We start from the raw sequence: 15,220 nt of genomic DNA on the forward strand, positions 1-15,220 counted from the left end.
TAGGTTGCTGATAATACCAAAAACTATATGAAGAAATGATGTATGGCACTTAAACATATAAGTCAAGGTCATTAAATGAACATGTTTAAGAGTGCCTACATCTAATTAATACTCTTTTATTGTTGGTCCTATTTTATAAAAAAAACTCAATTAATCTCTTCTCTCAAAACATTGAAATCAATTCCAAAATAAAACATAAAGAACCAATACCGTAAATGGAATCAATTAAAAATACTTGTATTAACACTAAATCCAAATCTTGCTGTCTGTTGATGATAAATGATCCAACTGACATTTCAAACCGCTGCATCCTGCCCTGTTAGTCCCTTGCAAAGCTGTCCAACGAAAGGTTTCCTTTATTGTAAACAACAATGAAGTGTGAAATTTGAAAAAACACAGATGCACCACCGGTGAACTACGAGCCACCAATCATTTGTAGTCTGTACCCAGAGCGACTTTTGAATCCCTCCTTCTCTTCCCACCTCTTCAAATTCATTGGCTGCCAGAGGAGTAGCGACAATGTTTAATGCACCATGCGGTGTCCGGACTTCAGTCAGTGAGAGGAAGCGTTCTATGTGCTTAGGGCTGTGTTACGTGCAGACAATACTAACTAACGATTGTGCGTATATATTAAAGAAAATCATCCGCTTTTCCGACAGCAACAGACAGACTTGTGGCAGAATGCAGGGCTGTCGCTGACCACCTCCTCAGCAGCTGTCTCTCTGTGTGGACTTTGAAGAGGACGGACAAGGACAAAATGCCACTACGGGAATCAGTCACTCAGCTCTGTTTCGGACGGGGAAAAAAACAATAATCGCCCTTTAAAAATCTGCTTTGGATCTACCTTACTATACATTTGGATTTTTGTATCTCCCCATAGAGTTTTCTCTCCGAACAGTTGTTTTTCCTGAAGAACGGTGACTCACTGCGGGCAGAAGGCGAGTCGCTGCATCCTAATCAGACAGCGGAGAGGTCTTCAGCTCATTGACATTACAGTCATACTTTTCTGGAGCACTTTTTTTTTTATTTCCACTGCGCTGCACTGTAGCCTGCGTGTGCAGCGGAGGCTTGTGGCTTTTCTCCCAGCACAGAGGAGGGAAAGAGGATACGGGTGGTGGGCTAACACGAAAGTGGTTAGAGAATGAAACTCTCCCTAAACCCTGCTGGAACTGACTGTTTTGGTTTTTACATTTATATTATTTGGACTATGACAGCACTTTTTTGGGTAAGTTTACGTTTGGTCTATAATGTGCTCCATGTAAATTCATGCAATTTTCCATTGAAATCCCTGTCAGTTGTTAATTTCTAAATGGTTGTTATTTCACAACCATCCTTATGCAAGCAGATGCAACAGCTTCTTCCAAGGACCGTTGAATCTCACATAGAGAGATAAAGAGAGAGACAGAGGGCATTAGTGGAGAGAATTACACGGCAGTGCTGAGATGTTGGCAGCTAATTTCCGAATTTGTATAAGGCTCATTGTAAATATCCGGATTATGCGGATTTGTTAATGCGTGTAAGAGGCTCATTTTATCCACACTTATTCAAATAGCCGCTACAATAGGCCATCTTCAGTTGTACGCCTGCAGGAGTATATTATTAAAGTTGTCCTTTTACAGTTTCATTCGGCTTTCTCATAATGTGCGAATGTGCGAACATTACGCTAGTGTCAGGTCTTGCATAAGGATGAATTAAGAACTGTATTTTGTTTCTAATGATACATGTCGTAAATAAACAAGAAAGAAAATCAGCATTTCCCTGTGTATGGGCTGCGCCGTGTCTTCCCAAGGTTAACTAATTGACAAGCTTCCCTATAATTGTGGAGATGAATTACACATGAGCCCAGTTTCATTTTTGGCTCAGCGGTGGATGTGATTTCTAACTGGCAGAATTGCTATTGTATTGTAGTCAGATTTTATTTGGCTGAATAATTGACACATATAACAAATATTTTTTTTTCTGTTTTTCTTTTTAGGTTGTATGAAGAAACACTTACAATGACTATTTTGTTCGGAGACTGGATTGCGATTATTGCTCAGATGAGTCTGGGCGCTCAGCTGAATATAAATTAGGTGTTCAGCGCCACAGATAGCTGGAAGAGGCAGAGGAAGAGAGAGACATAGCAAAGACAATCCACAAAGACAGATGCGAAGGCCTCACATGATGAACATAACTCTTTTTTTGATCCTGAATAATAGAAACATCACATTTGAACAAAATATCAACAGGTCAAAGGAAGCATAGACAATAAACAGTTTATAGCTGCTTTTACGGAGTGGGAATGTATCTTTCTATTTTCTTTTTCCTCCTCCTATGGGCTCAAGCCCTGACATTGAAGAACTTAAATTACTCTGTCCCGGAGGAACAGGGTCCAGGGACAGTGATTGGGAACATAGCCAAAGATGCCAGACTCGGACTTGAACAGGTTGGGCCGGGACAGGGTAAGAAAGCCAACTTCAGGGTTCTTGAAAACTCAGCACCGCATCTCATCGACGTGGACCCTCAAAGCGGACTGCTGTACACAAAGCAACGCATTGACAGGGAAACCTTGTGTAAGAGAAACCCCAAGTGCCAGCTCTCCATGGAGGTGTTTGCCAATGACAAGGAGATCTGCATGATCAAAATAGATATCCAGGACATTAACGACAACTCACCCGCTTTCCCCTCGGATCAGATTGATATTGAAATTTCTGAGAATGCAATGCCAGGGACACGTTTTCCCCTGACCAGCGCGCATGACCCAGATGCAGGGGAGAACGGCCTGAAAACCTATCAAATAACACGCGATGACTACAATCTATTTTCGTTAGAGGTAAAATCCCGTGGCGACGGGACTAAATTTCCAGAATTAGTTATTCAACGACCATTGGACCGCGAAGAACGAAGCCATCACACCCTCATTTTGTCAGCCACGGATGGGGGCGAATATCCTAGGTCAGGTAACATGCAGATAAATGTTAAAGTTATTGATTCCAATGATAACAGCCCTGTGTTTGATCAACCATCGTATATTGTGGAAATTCCTGAAAATTCTCCTCCTGGTAAAGTGCTGATCGATTTAAATGCCACTGATCCTGATGAGGGCAACAATGGACAAGTAGTCTATTCTTTTAGTGGCTATGCCCCAGAGAGAATCCGGGAGCTCTTTTCCATAGATTCAAGAACAGGGGTCATAAAGATTCAGGGTGAAATTGACTATGAAGAGAGCCCAGTCATTGAGATTGACGTCCAGGCAAAGGATCTAGGTCCCAATCCAATCCCAGGCCATTGTAAAGTCACAGTTAAAGTGCTTGACAGGAACGATAACTGGCCATCTATAGGCTTTGTGTCTGTGAGACAGGGAGCCATCAGTGAGGCAGCACCTCCAGCCACTGTCATTGCTCTGGTCCGTGTCACAGACAAGGACTCAGGCAGGAATGGGCAGCTTCAGTGCAGAGTGCTGGGTAATGTCCCTTTTAAACTTGAGGAGAACTATGATAACTTCTATACTGTAGTAACAGACAGGCCCTTGGACAGAGAGGCGCAGGATGAGTATAATGTCACCATTGTGGCCAAAGACAACGGCATTCCTCCTCTAAACTCAACAAAATCCTTCACCGTAAAGATTCTGGATGAGAATGACAATGTTCCTCGCTTTACGAAGTCAGTTTACCTTCTTCAAATACCCGAGAACAACATTCCTGGGGAGTACCTAGGTTCAGTTCTGGCGCATGACCCGGACCTTGGCCAGAATGGCACAGTATACTACAGCATAATGAACTCCAATGTGAGTGGGGGTGATGTCAACACCTATGTTAATGTGAATGCTGCTAATGGAGCCATCTATGCTGTGAGATCCTTTAACTATGAGCAAATCAAGTATTTTGACTTTAAGGTTCTTGCTAGAGATGCAGGATCCCCACACCTGGAGAGCAATGCTACAGTCCGCATCAGTGTTCTCGATGTCAATGACAACATCCCTGTCATTGTTCTGCCCCTACTTCTAAACGACACGGCTGAAATCCACGTGCCGCGTAATGTTGGTGTGGGCTACATTGTCACCACAGTAAGGGCCGTGGATAATGACTATGGTGAGAGCGGGAGGCTCACTTATGAGATCTCGGATGGCAATGAGGAGCACCTCTTTGAGATTGATCCAGTGACTGGGGAGGTTCAAACAGCCCACCCATTCTGGGACGATGTGAACCCCATTGTGGAGCTGATAATTCGAGTATCAGACCATGGCAAGCCGACTCTGACTGCTGCCGCCAGGCTCATCGTCAAGGCCTCTAACGGACGTCCCCCTGATGGATTGCCACGCACAAAGGACAATCAGAACTGGGACATGTCCCTGCCTCTTATTGTAACTCTAAGCATCATATCCATCATGCTTCTGGCTGCAATGGTGACCATAGCAATCAAGTGCAAGCGAGAAAACAAGGAGATCCGTACATATAATTGTCGCATTGCAGAGTACTCGCACCCTCAGCTGGGGAAAGGCAAGAAGAAGAAGATTAACAAGAACGACATCATGCTGGTGCAGAGCGAGGTGGAGGAGCGGGATGCCATGAATGTGATGAATGTGGTAAGCAGCCCTTCCTTGGCCACCTCTCCTATGTACTTTGACTACCAGACACGACTGCCACTCAGCTCACCAAGGTCAGAGGTCATGTATCTCAAGCCCACTGCCAATAACCTCAGCGTGCCCCAAGGCCACGTGGGATGCCACACCAGCTTCACAGGCCCAGTCACCAGCACTACAGATACACCTACTAACCGCATGTCCATCATACAGGTAAGGGAAATTGCACTCCTCTCCTTCACTGTTATGCCACAATTTTCACGTCACAACCCTCAGAAAGCTCCAATTTCCTATATCAACATTTGTCCCTTGTTTTGTAAAATCAAAATAAAGAGGGATAAGGACAGGCAGAGGCAGAGAGGCCCAAGAGCATAGAGAAAACAAAGAAGGGAGGGGTGAGCATTAGAAGGATTAAACAGTAATTCCGGTGTTCTCATAAAACAGAGCCTGCGACATCGAAACAAATCAGTTGTGCCTGAAATATCTCACGCCAGGCCTTTGAAATCAGTTTTCATGTAGAAATGCTTCTTTAATCACTCAATCACTGTCGTTTCATTCCTGTGGAATAAAGAGTTTAGCCTGTTGCTGAGTTATAATCAGTTTATGTCAAAATCCAATTACTATTATTATTTTTTGAATATACTAACATGCTCTATTAATAAACTTGTACACACAGGCAGTCAATTCTATAATGCTCTACCACGACATTAAATTCTCTCAAGCAGTGACAAATAGGCGTTCACGGTTTCATGCCGTTGTTTAACATCAGTCATCAAATTCTATAGCACCTCATGGTTAAATATAGCGATTTTAATTCCTTGAGATTAACAGATTATACTTACTTTAATGGCTACTTTGTAGGACTTTGTGCATTGGACTTGGGTGTATAAGCCTCTAACGTGATAAGTTCTCTGTCTCTTCAGCCTTAAGCCAATTAAAAGTCTGTCGTGTCAGACAAAGATTAGGGCCTGCTTAAGACAGTGGTGTGAAACACTAGGGACAATGGGCAGGTGTAGCAAACAGTTTTACTTACCCCTACCTATTGTTCAGATATTCAAAAAAGAAATGATCTTTGTGTAATTTAACAGAAATATTAAACATCCCTCACTGAATTTTATTTTATAATGTTCCGCGTATGGCATTATACTAATTGGCACGATGAATGATTGACATTCCTCCGGTAAACCCTTTTGGACTGCAAATATTCGTCTGTCTATTAGGCTCTAGGCTGTCTTTTCTCTCCCACTATTTGTGCTGGATGTGGATGTGACGAGGACTGTGATCAGATGTGACGTCTTCTCACCAGGGAGGAAGGCCCCTGTCTGTTGTTCCAACTCTCAGTCTCAGCCCTGCTTCTTTTATGGCCCAGCTGCATAGGGCAAGGGTCAGCACAAAGACCGTTAAGGCTTTCTAATCAAAGGAACAGAATCATTTCTGTTCCATTCTCTGATAAAAGTAGTGATGATGAATTAGACTGTCTGAGACTGTTGCATATCCTTTTTGTGCACTTACTTTTTTCCCACTTTCAAAGGGAAACAAATGTGTGGAAACAATGAATTCCTTAGTGTCTTATTTACAGAGGGTCCCCTCAACGCATCAGACGTGCAGGGTGCTCTGTTGTATTATTCAACAGAAACCTGTGTAGAGGGAGATGACCTGAGGCATTAAGTTTCTTCAGAATCTGTACAGAAGCGTATCACTTTCCTCCCTTCCTCCCCTGCTTCTGCCTTCTCACTCCGTTTGTGTGGACAGTAAGTAACCTGAGTCACAGGAGAGTGGCTATGGGAAAAATGTCAGGAAACAAAGACAGAATTCCCCTTCCATCGATCCCAAGGCCTCTCAGCCCATCTGTCACTACGGTTGCCATGAGAGGAGAAGCTAAATAGGAAAAATAAATAATGGCATGGATAAAGCAGGAGAGTGTATTGCCTGCTCAGTCAGTTTCACAAGGGCACCTTAGTGCTACTGTCTTCATCCGTACCTACTGTAGCTGCCTGCAACTCCCAGTCTTTCTCCACACTGCTGCTGGACTCTAATGATGTTTTATAGTGGTGCACTCACAGACAGGCTGGGCTTGGTCTCTATGTGGTAGAGGGGAATAATATGAACATATCAGCAGAGCTCTGCTGGCCTTATCATTGTCACCACCGTGCCAGCACCCGGCCCAGTGGAAAGCTCCATTTCATTTCTAAAGAGAATTCCTTGGATAAGGAGATAGATGATACGTAATGATGCCTAATTCCGCTTAAGGCGTAGAAGGGAATTACTTAGTGTAGAATCAAGGTTAAAACCAATCTGCCTCAAAATTCTTCAATATGCAGGAAAAAGGGATTTCAGTAAATTGTTCCAAAGAGTGAGGCTGCGCCCACTCTCCCTTGAATACTTTAGAGTTACCAGCTGTGCCAGGCTGTGGCCCACTGACTTGTTTTATAAGTTTCTCTGCTGCTTCCTTCCCATCTTTTCAAGAAGCTGCACTCATTGTCAGCAAACATTCTGAGACTCCTGTGTCATTACTTTTAAATGGCCCATAATTTATCATATTGATTTGTTTTGAGTAGTAATTTGATTCACCATGAAACTATAATTAAACTGAATCCTGTCTCGGCAGGAGACCATCCGTGTTAATAAGGTGCAGGTGGTACAGAGGCAAAGAGTCTGAAAGGCTATAAAAGCTGCCTTTAGGTGGCGACATTCTGCCTTGTGTCGGGTAGCATCGAGATCAGGGTGTCAAGGAGAAAAGGGGCTCTAGTCTCTGCTGACTTGACAGTGTTTCTTGTCATCTGGTAGTGAGGCTCTTGCTGCTTATAATGACAAATATATCAGACATCAATTAATACCAACGCATGGAATATAAAATATATTTATTCTGTAATAGTATACATGACATTATTTTGTTAGAAGTGCTTTTATATAAAAATCTTTAAATTTACCATACAGAAGCTGAATTCATCAAATGTAAAATATGCACACATTTTTTAGAAAAAGCTATGCTGATTGATCTTTTCTTCATTTCATACTAAACCAAGGTCTCGGAAAATAATTTTTTAAATGACTGGCAGCCATAAACGTATTGAATGAATTTAGTTTTTTGAGTGCTAACAAAAAGAAGTTAAGAGGTGTGACTGTAATCATTTAACTGGTGGGTAAGCAATATAGAAGATAAAATGTTCACTCCTTTTGATCTGTTTACGTTGAGCTTGTGCATGCCAACAATTTAGCTAGAGCAGATGTTGAAAATGGGTGCTTCCAGGAATGGTTTTACTCTGTATAATTTAGGTAGATTGTGCGTGTGTGTGATTGTGTGTGTGTGTGTGTGTGTGTGTGTGTGTGTGTGTGTGTGTGTGTGTGTGTGTGTGTGTGTGTGTGTGTGTGTGTGTGTGTGTGTGTGTGTGTGTGTGTGTGTGTGTGTGTGTGTGTGTGTGTGTGTGTGTGTGTGTGTGTGTGTGGCTGTGTGTGTGTGTATGGGGGTATAACGTCATTGTGTATTCCCGGCATGTGATTTAAGCCTTTAGCTGGCAGGCACCGTGACAGAGCCCCTCTCTTTTATGAGCAGGACAATCTTGCATTTGTCCGAACCTTGAAACACCCTTCCTCCAAGAAACACACACACACACACACACAAACACACACACACACTCATGCACATAAACACACAGATGCACGTGTAACCAGGTTTGGGCTGTTTTGAAGGATTCTACTGAAAAAGTCTTATCAAAGCCTCCGCTATATATTGTATTGAAATTGCTCCCACACTTCAGTGGCCACTGAGGCAATGAATAGAAAAGCGCTCTTTATTTCATTTCTCCCCCTCTCCCTTCATCTTTAGATAACTGCTTTCCTCTGAAGCTTTCTATGGAATGAGTTTGGTAAACCTGTATGTACTGAAGCCCTCTTGCTGACAGGATTGTGCAGCTCAGCAACTAGATGCAGTCAGTCTTAATACTCGTTTACAGGAATAAGAGACAGTTTAAGAAGCTGTTTGTAATTTGTGTTATTTTGTCCCCAAGTTGATCTCTTCTCAGTCACAAGGCCAGATGTGTTTTATTTGGTCATACCAGTACATTTAAAAAAAAAATTGGCTCTCCCGAGGGTGCATCTACATATTTCCACAAATAAACCTGCGGCAACTGTACATAACACTACATGCTGAAATTCTGAATTATTAATAGGACGTTTTATTTTTCTTCATCTCCCCCAAGCTCAAATGATATATGCAACTGAGAGGAAGTGTGTTTAGACCACAGAGTGTTGCTCTGGGGAAGGAACAGTAAATTATGTCTGTATCTACTACAGCTAAAATATAGAAATGTTGTCATTGAATGTTGTAATCGTTTATTAGCTGCCATTAGTTGTATTTCAGTTTGCAGAGAGGCTTGTTTTATTACAGAAGCATCAGAATGCCTTGAAGCTGTAGAAAAGACTAACACACAGCAGAAAACTGCAGCTATATTTGCACCATCTTTCATTAATAAATCATAATGTTTAACAGATCAGAGGGAAGCAGAATATGTCACGATAAACATCAGAGGTCTCTGGCTACATATTTGTTAACATGAAGGGGGGCAACACAGAGTAAGTGTGAAACTACTAGTAACGTTATGATTCAAATATAATTTGAGCATTTAATTGACCTCACTCTCTTTGCAATAAGTGGCAGCATGAGAGAAAGTGCAGATGAATCTTCATCTTCTCTTTCAACACCTATATGGTAATGCCATGTTTTAAGTTTTGAAAAGAAAAACTGAATTAATGAACAACACTAATGTCTCCATCTTTACACTCACTTTTGATGTTTTCCCTGAACACTTTTTCCATGAAATGAACTAAGGATACAGATTCTTCAAAGATTTACACAATTAGTTATTCCTTTTCTTGTGGAAGTACACAAGAAAATGTTTTTCAGATCGACATAGCTGTGGTAGTAGTATATATTTTATTAATCAAAAAATTCCAAGTAACCCTGCTGAATAATTGAATAAAAGCCCCTGACGATGCCTACCACTAAAAACGGTTCCCCATGTAAGTTCTGACAAACTTAAGTCGATTAAAAACTGTAGAGATAGAGGGATGGATAGATGTTAGGAAACTGAAGACAATATATATGTATGCATTATATTGGTCTTATTGGTCAGACACTACAAATCCTTCCAACCAGCTGTTGTGCATTCATTTTGACACAGCACTTATCTGAGCTGCATCATTTCGTTATTTTAACAGACCTCTCGACCTGGCAAAGTAGGGAAACAAAAGGTTTTTTATTTTTTCGAGTTTAGAGGAAGAGACAGGATATGAGAACATGAGTTGACCTCCGTGATAGCCAGATTGCCCGGACACATTAAACCAATTTACTTGGTTGAATAGGAAGCAGCCTATTGGAGATGACATGGGCAAGATAATAAGACCGGATTATCAGTGGACATTTGCTTTGGAGTAATAGTGCATTTGTGAGCGCATGAGTGTGTTTGTGATGGAGGGGAAGTGAACGATCAGAACTCCCCTAATTCAATGACACTGAACTTCTAAATATCATGTCACACTATCATGTCTTTTTGTTAAGTAGCAAAGGCCATTATTTAGCCTGGTTTTATGTGGTCTACAGATCAGGTCCTATAAGACTTAGCATATTATTATTCTATTCTGCTACCATGAGCCTTGTGACTTGTGTTTACTGCTATTCATTTGTGTTTATTGTGTCTTTTTTTCCCTATCTGACAGTGTGTCTTGTTTTCTTGACCCTGCCGATCCTGTGTGCCCATATGTATGTTGCATTTCAAGTGAACGCCTACACAAGATGGATCAGTCCTTAACTGTAAGGTGTTTTCTTTTTGATATAAACTCCTCCGATACATGCTGTACTGTAGAGGAAAAAGAAGAGAGTGACAAAACAGTCTGTGCATGCCCCCAGGAGATTTTAAAGCATTTACCTTGGTGCTGCTGGCATTGTGCTGAAACAACTCAAGCACAAGGAACCTAGCATCAACAGAGGTCACAAAAACAAGAGAACAAAACATAACCTTCACAGTGGAGGAATCTAAGATTTAGCTGCCATGTCTATGTGCGTGTGTATGTACTTGCACTCGCACTGATGCACCTGTGCTACCACCAGCTGTGCTCTGAAGCACAGGTCTTGCTGGTTCTCTCAGATTGGAATGGGCTTCCCTGTAGGGGCCGCCTGCCCCCTGGGGGCTCTTAGATCCCTCCTGGGGTCTCTAGACTTAGCATTTTGAGCAGGAAGCTGTAAATAGGTGTATATATATAATAGGAGTGACCCCATGGTAATGTGCGCTGAGATACACAGCACACAGAGGGCTACATTGGCGTACATGGCACGGCAATGTATTCTTTGAACTCCTAGCAGCTGGGTCTCCTTGCTGTAAATCAAACACTTTCAAAGTCAAACAAAGTGGAACTGGCTCTGTTGTGTCTTGGCACCAGTCCAACGTGAGAGAGCTTTTATTTCTGCCACATCTTCCTTCACTGTGCCCCCCAGGCATGTAATGTAGAAACAACACGCAGCTCAAAGAATGAGTTATGTGAATCTGTTCTCACCTTCTATCTCATTAGTATAAGAGAAATGATTTATCCCTTGCTCCCTGAGAATCTCTCTCTCTCTCTCTCTTCGTCCTTGCCTTCTACAGTTCAGCACTTCTTCAGCTTCATCAGTAATGTGATTAATTGATTGGAGGGATATACCATGAATACCATCTCATTTACTCTAATTTCACCTAACTACATGTCAAAACAAGGCGTTATAGAACAGGCTTCTTCTTCCACATACAACCACTTCAGTTCATTGTCCCTTCTTATTCCAGAAATTACATTTGCATTGCAATTTGAGAAATGGGTCCATAAGAGATCTCACCGTCACTTCTGCTCCTGCTTATTCCTGCAGCACAGTTTGAAATCTGACTCCCATGTCTAAAGTCCTATGTGTTTCTCAAGAGAATTGACAGCCGCTGTGTTTTGTACTGGCTGTTATGTGTTTGTGGCAACAGAGGTGAATGAGTCGGCACTCTTGGATGTTATTGCCTAAACAAAAAGGCCCACCAAGTGACGGGCATTGCGGGCACAATACATTTGTCATCAAATGCTTTTACTGTGTCTGCTCTTCAGGGAAGCAGTGGCCATGTTGAGTGCTAATGCTGTATTGAAAATTGTATATTTGGCCGGGCTCATCTGTTTCTATTGCACTACACAGATGTACTCAATTGGCCCCTCACTGTGTTTATGTCTTGGAGAGGAATCTTTTTGGGGCCTTTAGCATTGAGATCAATTGCCGGTTTGCTCCGTTTCATATGGATTTTCCTCTGTTGGCACTAAAATACTGTATTTCATTATCTATCGCTCTGAGCATTGTTTATTAAAAAAAAAAAAAGAATTGTGCTCGCTCTCTCTCTTCCTCTCTTCCCCCCGCTCCTGCTCGGACTCTTTTCCTTTTAGGATTCCCTTTCTGTCTCTCTGATCTTGTCATCTTAGATAAGCCATGCAATTCCTCATGTTACTGACGACCCAAGCCAAATTCATAATGATGAGATTATCTTGTCAACAGTACAGAGTGTATATGTCTGCCATATTGATCTGAGGACAGTCTTAAATGAAGTACCACGATGGAAGCATTGGCTCACTGATAACTCTGAACAGATCTTGGTATTTATACACTCAACACTGCTGGGATGACGAATGGAACCCATGTATTCTGCCCTTGTCCTCTTTTCCTCTTTCCTCCTCTCCTTTCCTATTAACAGATTAATGGGACAAAACAACCCCTCTCCCAACACACATTGTCTGAAATTGCGTCCTCTTTGAGGTCATGTTGACATGCTGAGTCAATCTACTCCCAGTTGGAGAGACATGGGTGCTGCTGTGGGAAAAACCAATCAGATGGACTGCAGGGGAGGGAGAGCACGGAAGAAGAAATTACTAGCGCTCTGGCCTGTGTGTTTTTTTTTTTAATTACTGAGGTTTGAAGGGGGATTTATCTGTGCATTTGAAGAGAAGGTCAGCTGGGTTTAGAGCTTGAGATTATGTGCGATTGTTTCTTCTGTGGGCTAGCTGATTAATGGTAAAGCTGGTCTGACAGATACTTAATGCACTATAGACGCACTTAAAAGAGAACCAGAAGAACTGGCGTCCAACACTTTGACAACAGAGCATTATCCTAAAGCCTTTTCTGTCAGTTTTTACCCAGGTGTATAGACAGTATACCAACTTATTGTATTCCTCTTTCTTCTGGCTCATCCTTTGCTCAGATACCTCTGACCTGAAACATATACAGCAGATAGGTCACCTTGAAGTAAAAATATGCAGCTTTGTGTGTGTGTGTGTGTGTGTGTGTGTGTGTGTGTGTGTGTGTGTGTGTGTGTGTGTGTGTGTGTGTGTGTGTGTGTGTGTGTGTGGGTGTGGGTGTGGGTGTGTGAAAGAGAGAGTTTGAATGAGAGGGGTAATGTGTGTGTGTGTCTGTGCATACAGACACAGAGAAGAAGAACGTGTGTGTGTGTGTGTGTGTGTGTGTGTGTGTGTGTGTGTGTGTGTGTGTGTGTGTGTGTGTGTGTGTGTGTGTGTGTGTGTGTGTGTGTGTGTGTGTGTGTGTGTGTGTGTGTGTGTGTGTGTGTGTGTGTGTGTGTGTGTATGTGTGTGGGGGCGGGGGGGGGTGTGTGTGTGTGTGTGTGTGTGTGTGTGAGAAAGAGAGAGTTTGAATGAGAGGGGTAATGTGTGTGTGGTCACTAGTGCATGTATTGATATTAAACATGCTGTATGTTTGCATGCATTCTGCGTGTTTCTGTGTTCATATATACGTGTCTGGCCTCGGTTCTTGGCATTAGGGAAATATCCAAAATCCTTTCATCCACAGAACAGTTATTTCTCCATCCATTTAAATTGAATAATTGCATCCTTTAATGTTTTCGTTCACCCTTAGTTTCTCGCTTAATCTGCAAATAGACAACATCTTGTGGATTGTTTGTTTCAAAACAAAATTATAAAATGTGTCCTTCTTCGATTGAATTTGATAAAAAAATACTGCATAAGAGGGCATACAAATATCAGTTTGAAAGCTTAATAACGGTGTCTTTTTTTAACAAGTTAATGGCAGTCATCTTTACATTAAAAAGGCTGCAAACAGATATGCTGAATAATTTGCTTGCCTATTTGACTTTGGTTCAATTGCATTATGTAATGATTGCCAGTCGACAATTTAAGGTTAATTCTGAGGAAATCTCTAATTATTAGTATACATTCCAATGAAAAGAAGAAATATAGATCTTAAAGGAAAACATATTTTACATTTTGGAAATATATTAACTTTCTTGCTGAGACTTAGATTTATCCTTGATTAATACCACTGTCAAAATGACATGTCGCATATATCTCTTTCTTTTTTTTATGGAAGCTATTGTTTTGAGCTATGGTTATAGGCATTTTGCCCAATAGGTAGTTTGTTTAAATTCACACATGCATGTCTTGTCTGCACAGTACGACAGGTCTGTTAGCTCTGTAACAGCTTTGGACTTTTGGGCTTAGTTGGCTTCGGATTAATGAGGGTGAAGGGAGGTCAGTGCTGACTCAAGACTTCAGTTACCGGCAAAGCCATTGTAACTTTTGATGAGCAAGTACTGAATGATTAGAAGCTAACAAACCAAGATCACATACTTGATCTTTTACCTCCTTTTTTACTGCTTTCTTCAGAGTTTCAACATGTAAACATGTAAAATCAAGTTAAGTCCTCTCTGACTCCAAATCCAATTGTCTTTTTCCCGAATATTTCCTTTATAAATAATCACAAGACTGGTCCCAGCAGTAAGATACCCACACCAGCTGGTTAAATGTGTCTACAAAAAACGTAGGTATGGAAAACAACACTCCTATTTCAAGAGAACCGACAAACTGCTCTATTGGGTTTTTTTGTGTTAGAGTACATGCCAAAAGCCACATTTATCATTTACTCCTGGGGCTAAACTGTCACAGATGTAGATTGTGTTGATAGGAGAACAAACGTGCGTTCTTGTGTTGCGCTTCCTCTTCTGAGTAGAAAGGTTCCATCTGAAATGGCAGCTAAGTCTTGCTGCTGAATTGTAGTCAGTGTTATTCTGTTTTCTTCTTTTTTTATGATTCTGTTAGAAACTGCAGACATACATACATAATATTGCAGAAGATAATAGCAAATGTACCCGGCCCTGCATTATTTGAGTAAAATTTGAATGAGTGTGCCACTTACCTGGGGACGTAAAAACGTAAAAACATTAATTTGGGCGGAAGCTGGAGATTGGGTCACAACCTTTTCCAGGCAAACTGTGATTTAGAAAGTGTTTATTTCATTTTCAGTTCCTGTTGAATTTGTTTTATGGTTGTGTGCTGTGATCCACTGTGTTAAGCAGTACACAAATATTATATTTAGTTTTTTTTGTTCCTTATTAAAATTAATAAAACAACTATTTTTGTATTGAATGGGAGAGATAGATTTGTAAGAGAAAAGGATTGAAAAAAATAAAAAATAAAATAAAAGTTGTCTACTCTCATCCTGTATTCCATTATAATGTAAACTATCAGAAAAGTGAAACTCACAAGTCCACGGGCACCACATCCCTATGTGTTCCAAATCCAAAACTACTGTAGAAAACAAACTTCTTAAGTACCTCATTTTTTCAGGATTGTAGCATAAAC

At 41.3% G+C, this 15,220-nt stretch overlaps 1 protein-coding gene across 2 annotated transcripts in view; it reads left to right on the plus strand.

Moving 5' to 3' along the window:
* The first annotated feature begins 554 nt into the window (after positions 1–554).
* The window catches only part of pcdh17 (protocadherin 17), a 48,086-nt gene continuing 33,420 nt past the window's right edge, over positions 555–15,220 (plus strand). Inside the window, exons 1-2 of one of the 2 annotated variants that reach the window (XM_079665534.1) lie at positions 555–1,225; positions 1,976–4,774. In XM_079665534.1, coding sequence (XP_079521660.1) covers positions 2,282–4,774 — 2,493 coding nt within the window. In that variant the 5' untranslated portion in view covers positions 555–1,225; positions 1,976–2,281. The remainder of the gene's footprint in view (positions 1,226–1,975; positions 4,775–15,220) is intronic. The other variant, XM_079665535.1, reaches the window with a different exon arrangement.

The sequence above is a fragment of the Notothenia rossii genome (genome assembly GCF_949606895.1).
Source record: "Notothenia rossii genome assembly, chromosome: 2".
NCBI classification, from domain to species: Eukaryota; Metazoa; Chordata; class Actinopteri; order Perciformes; family Nototheniidae; genus Notothenia; species Notothenia rossii.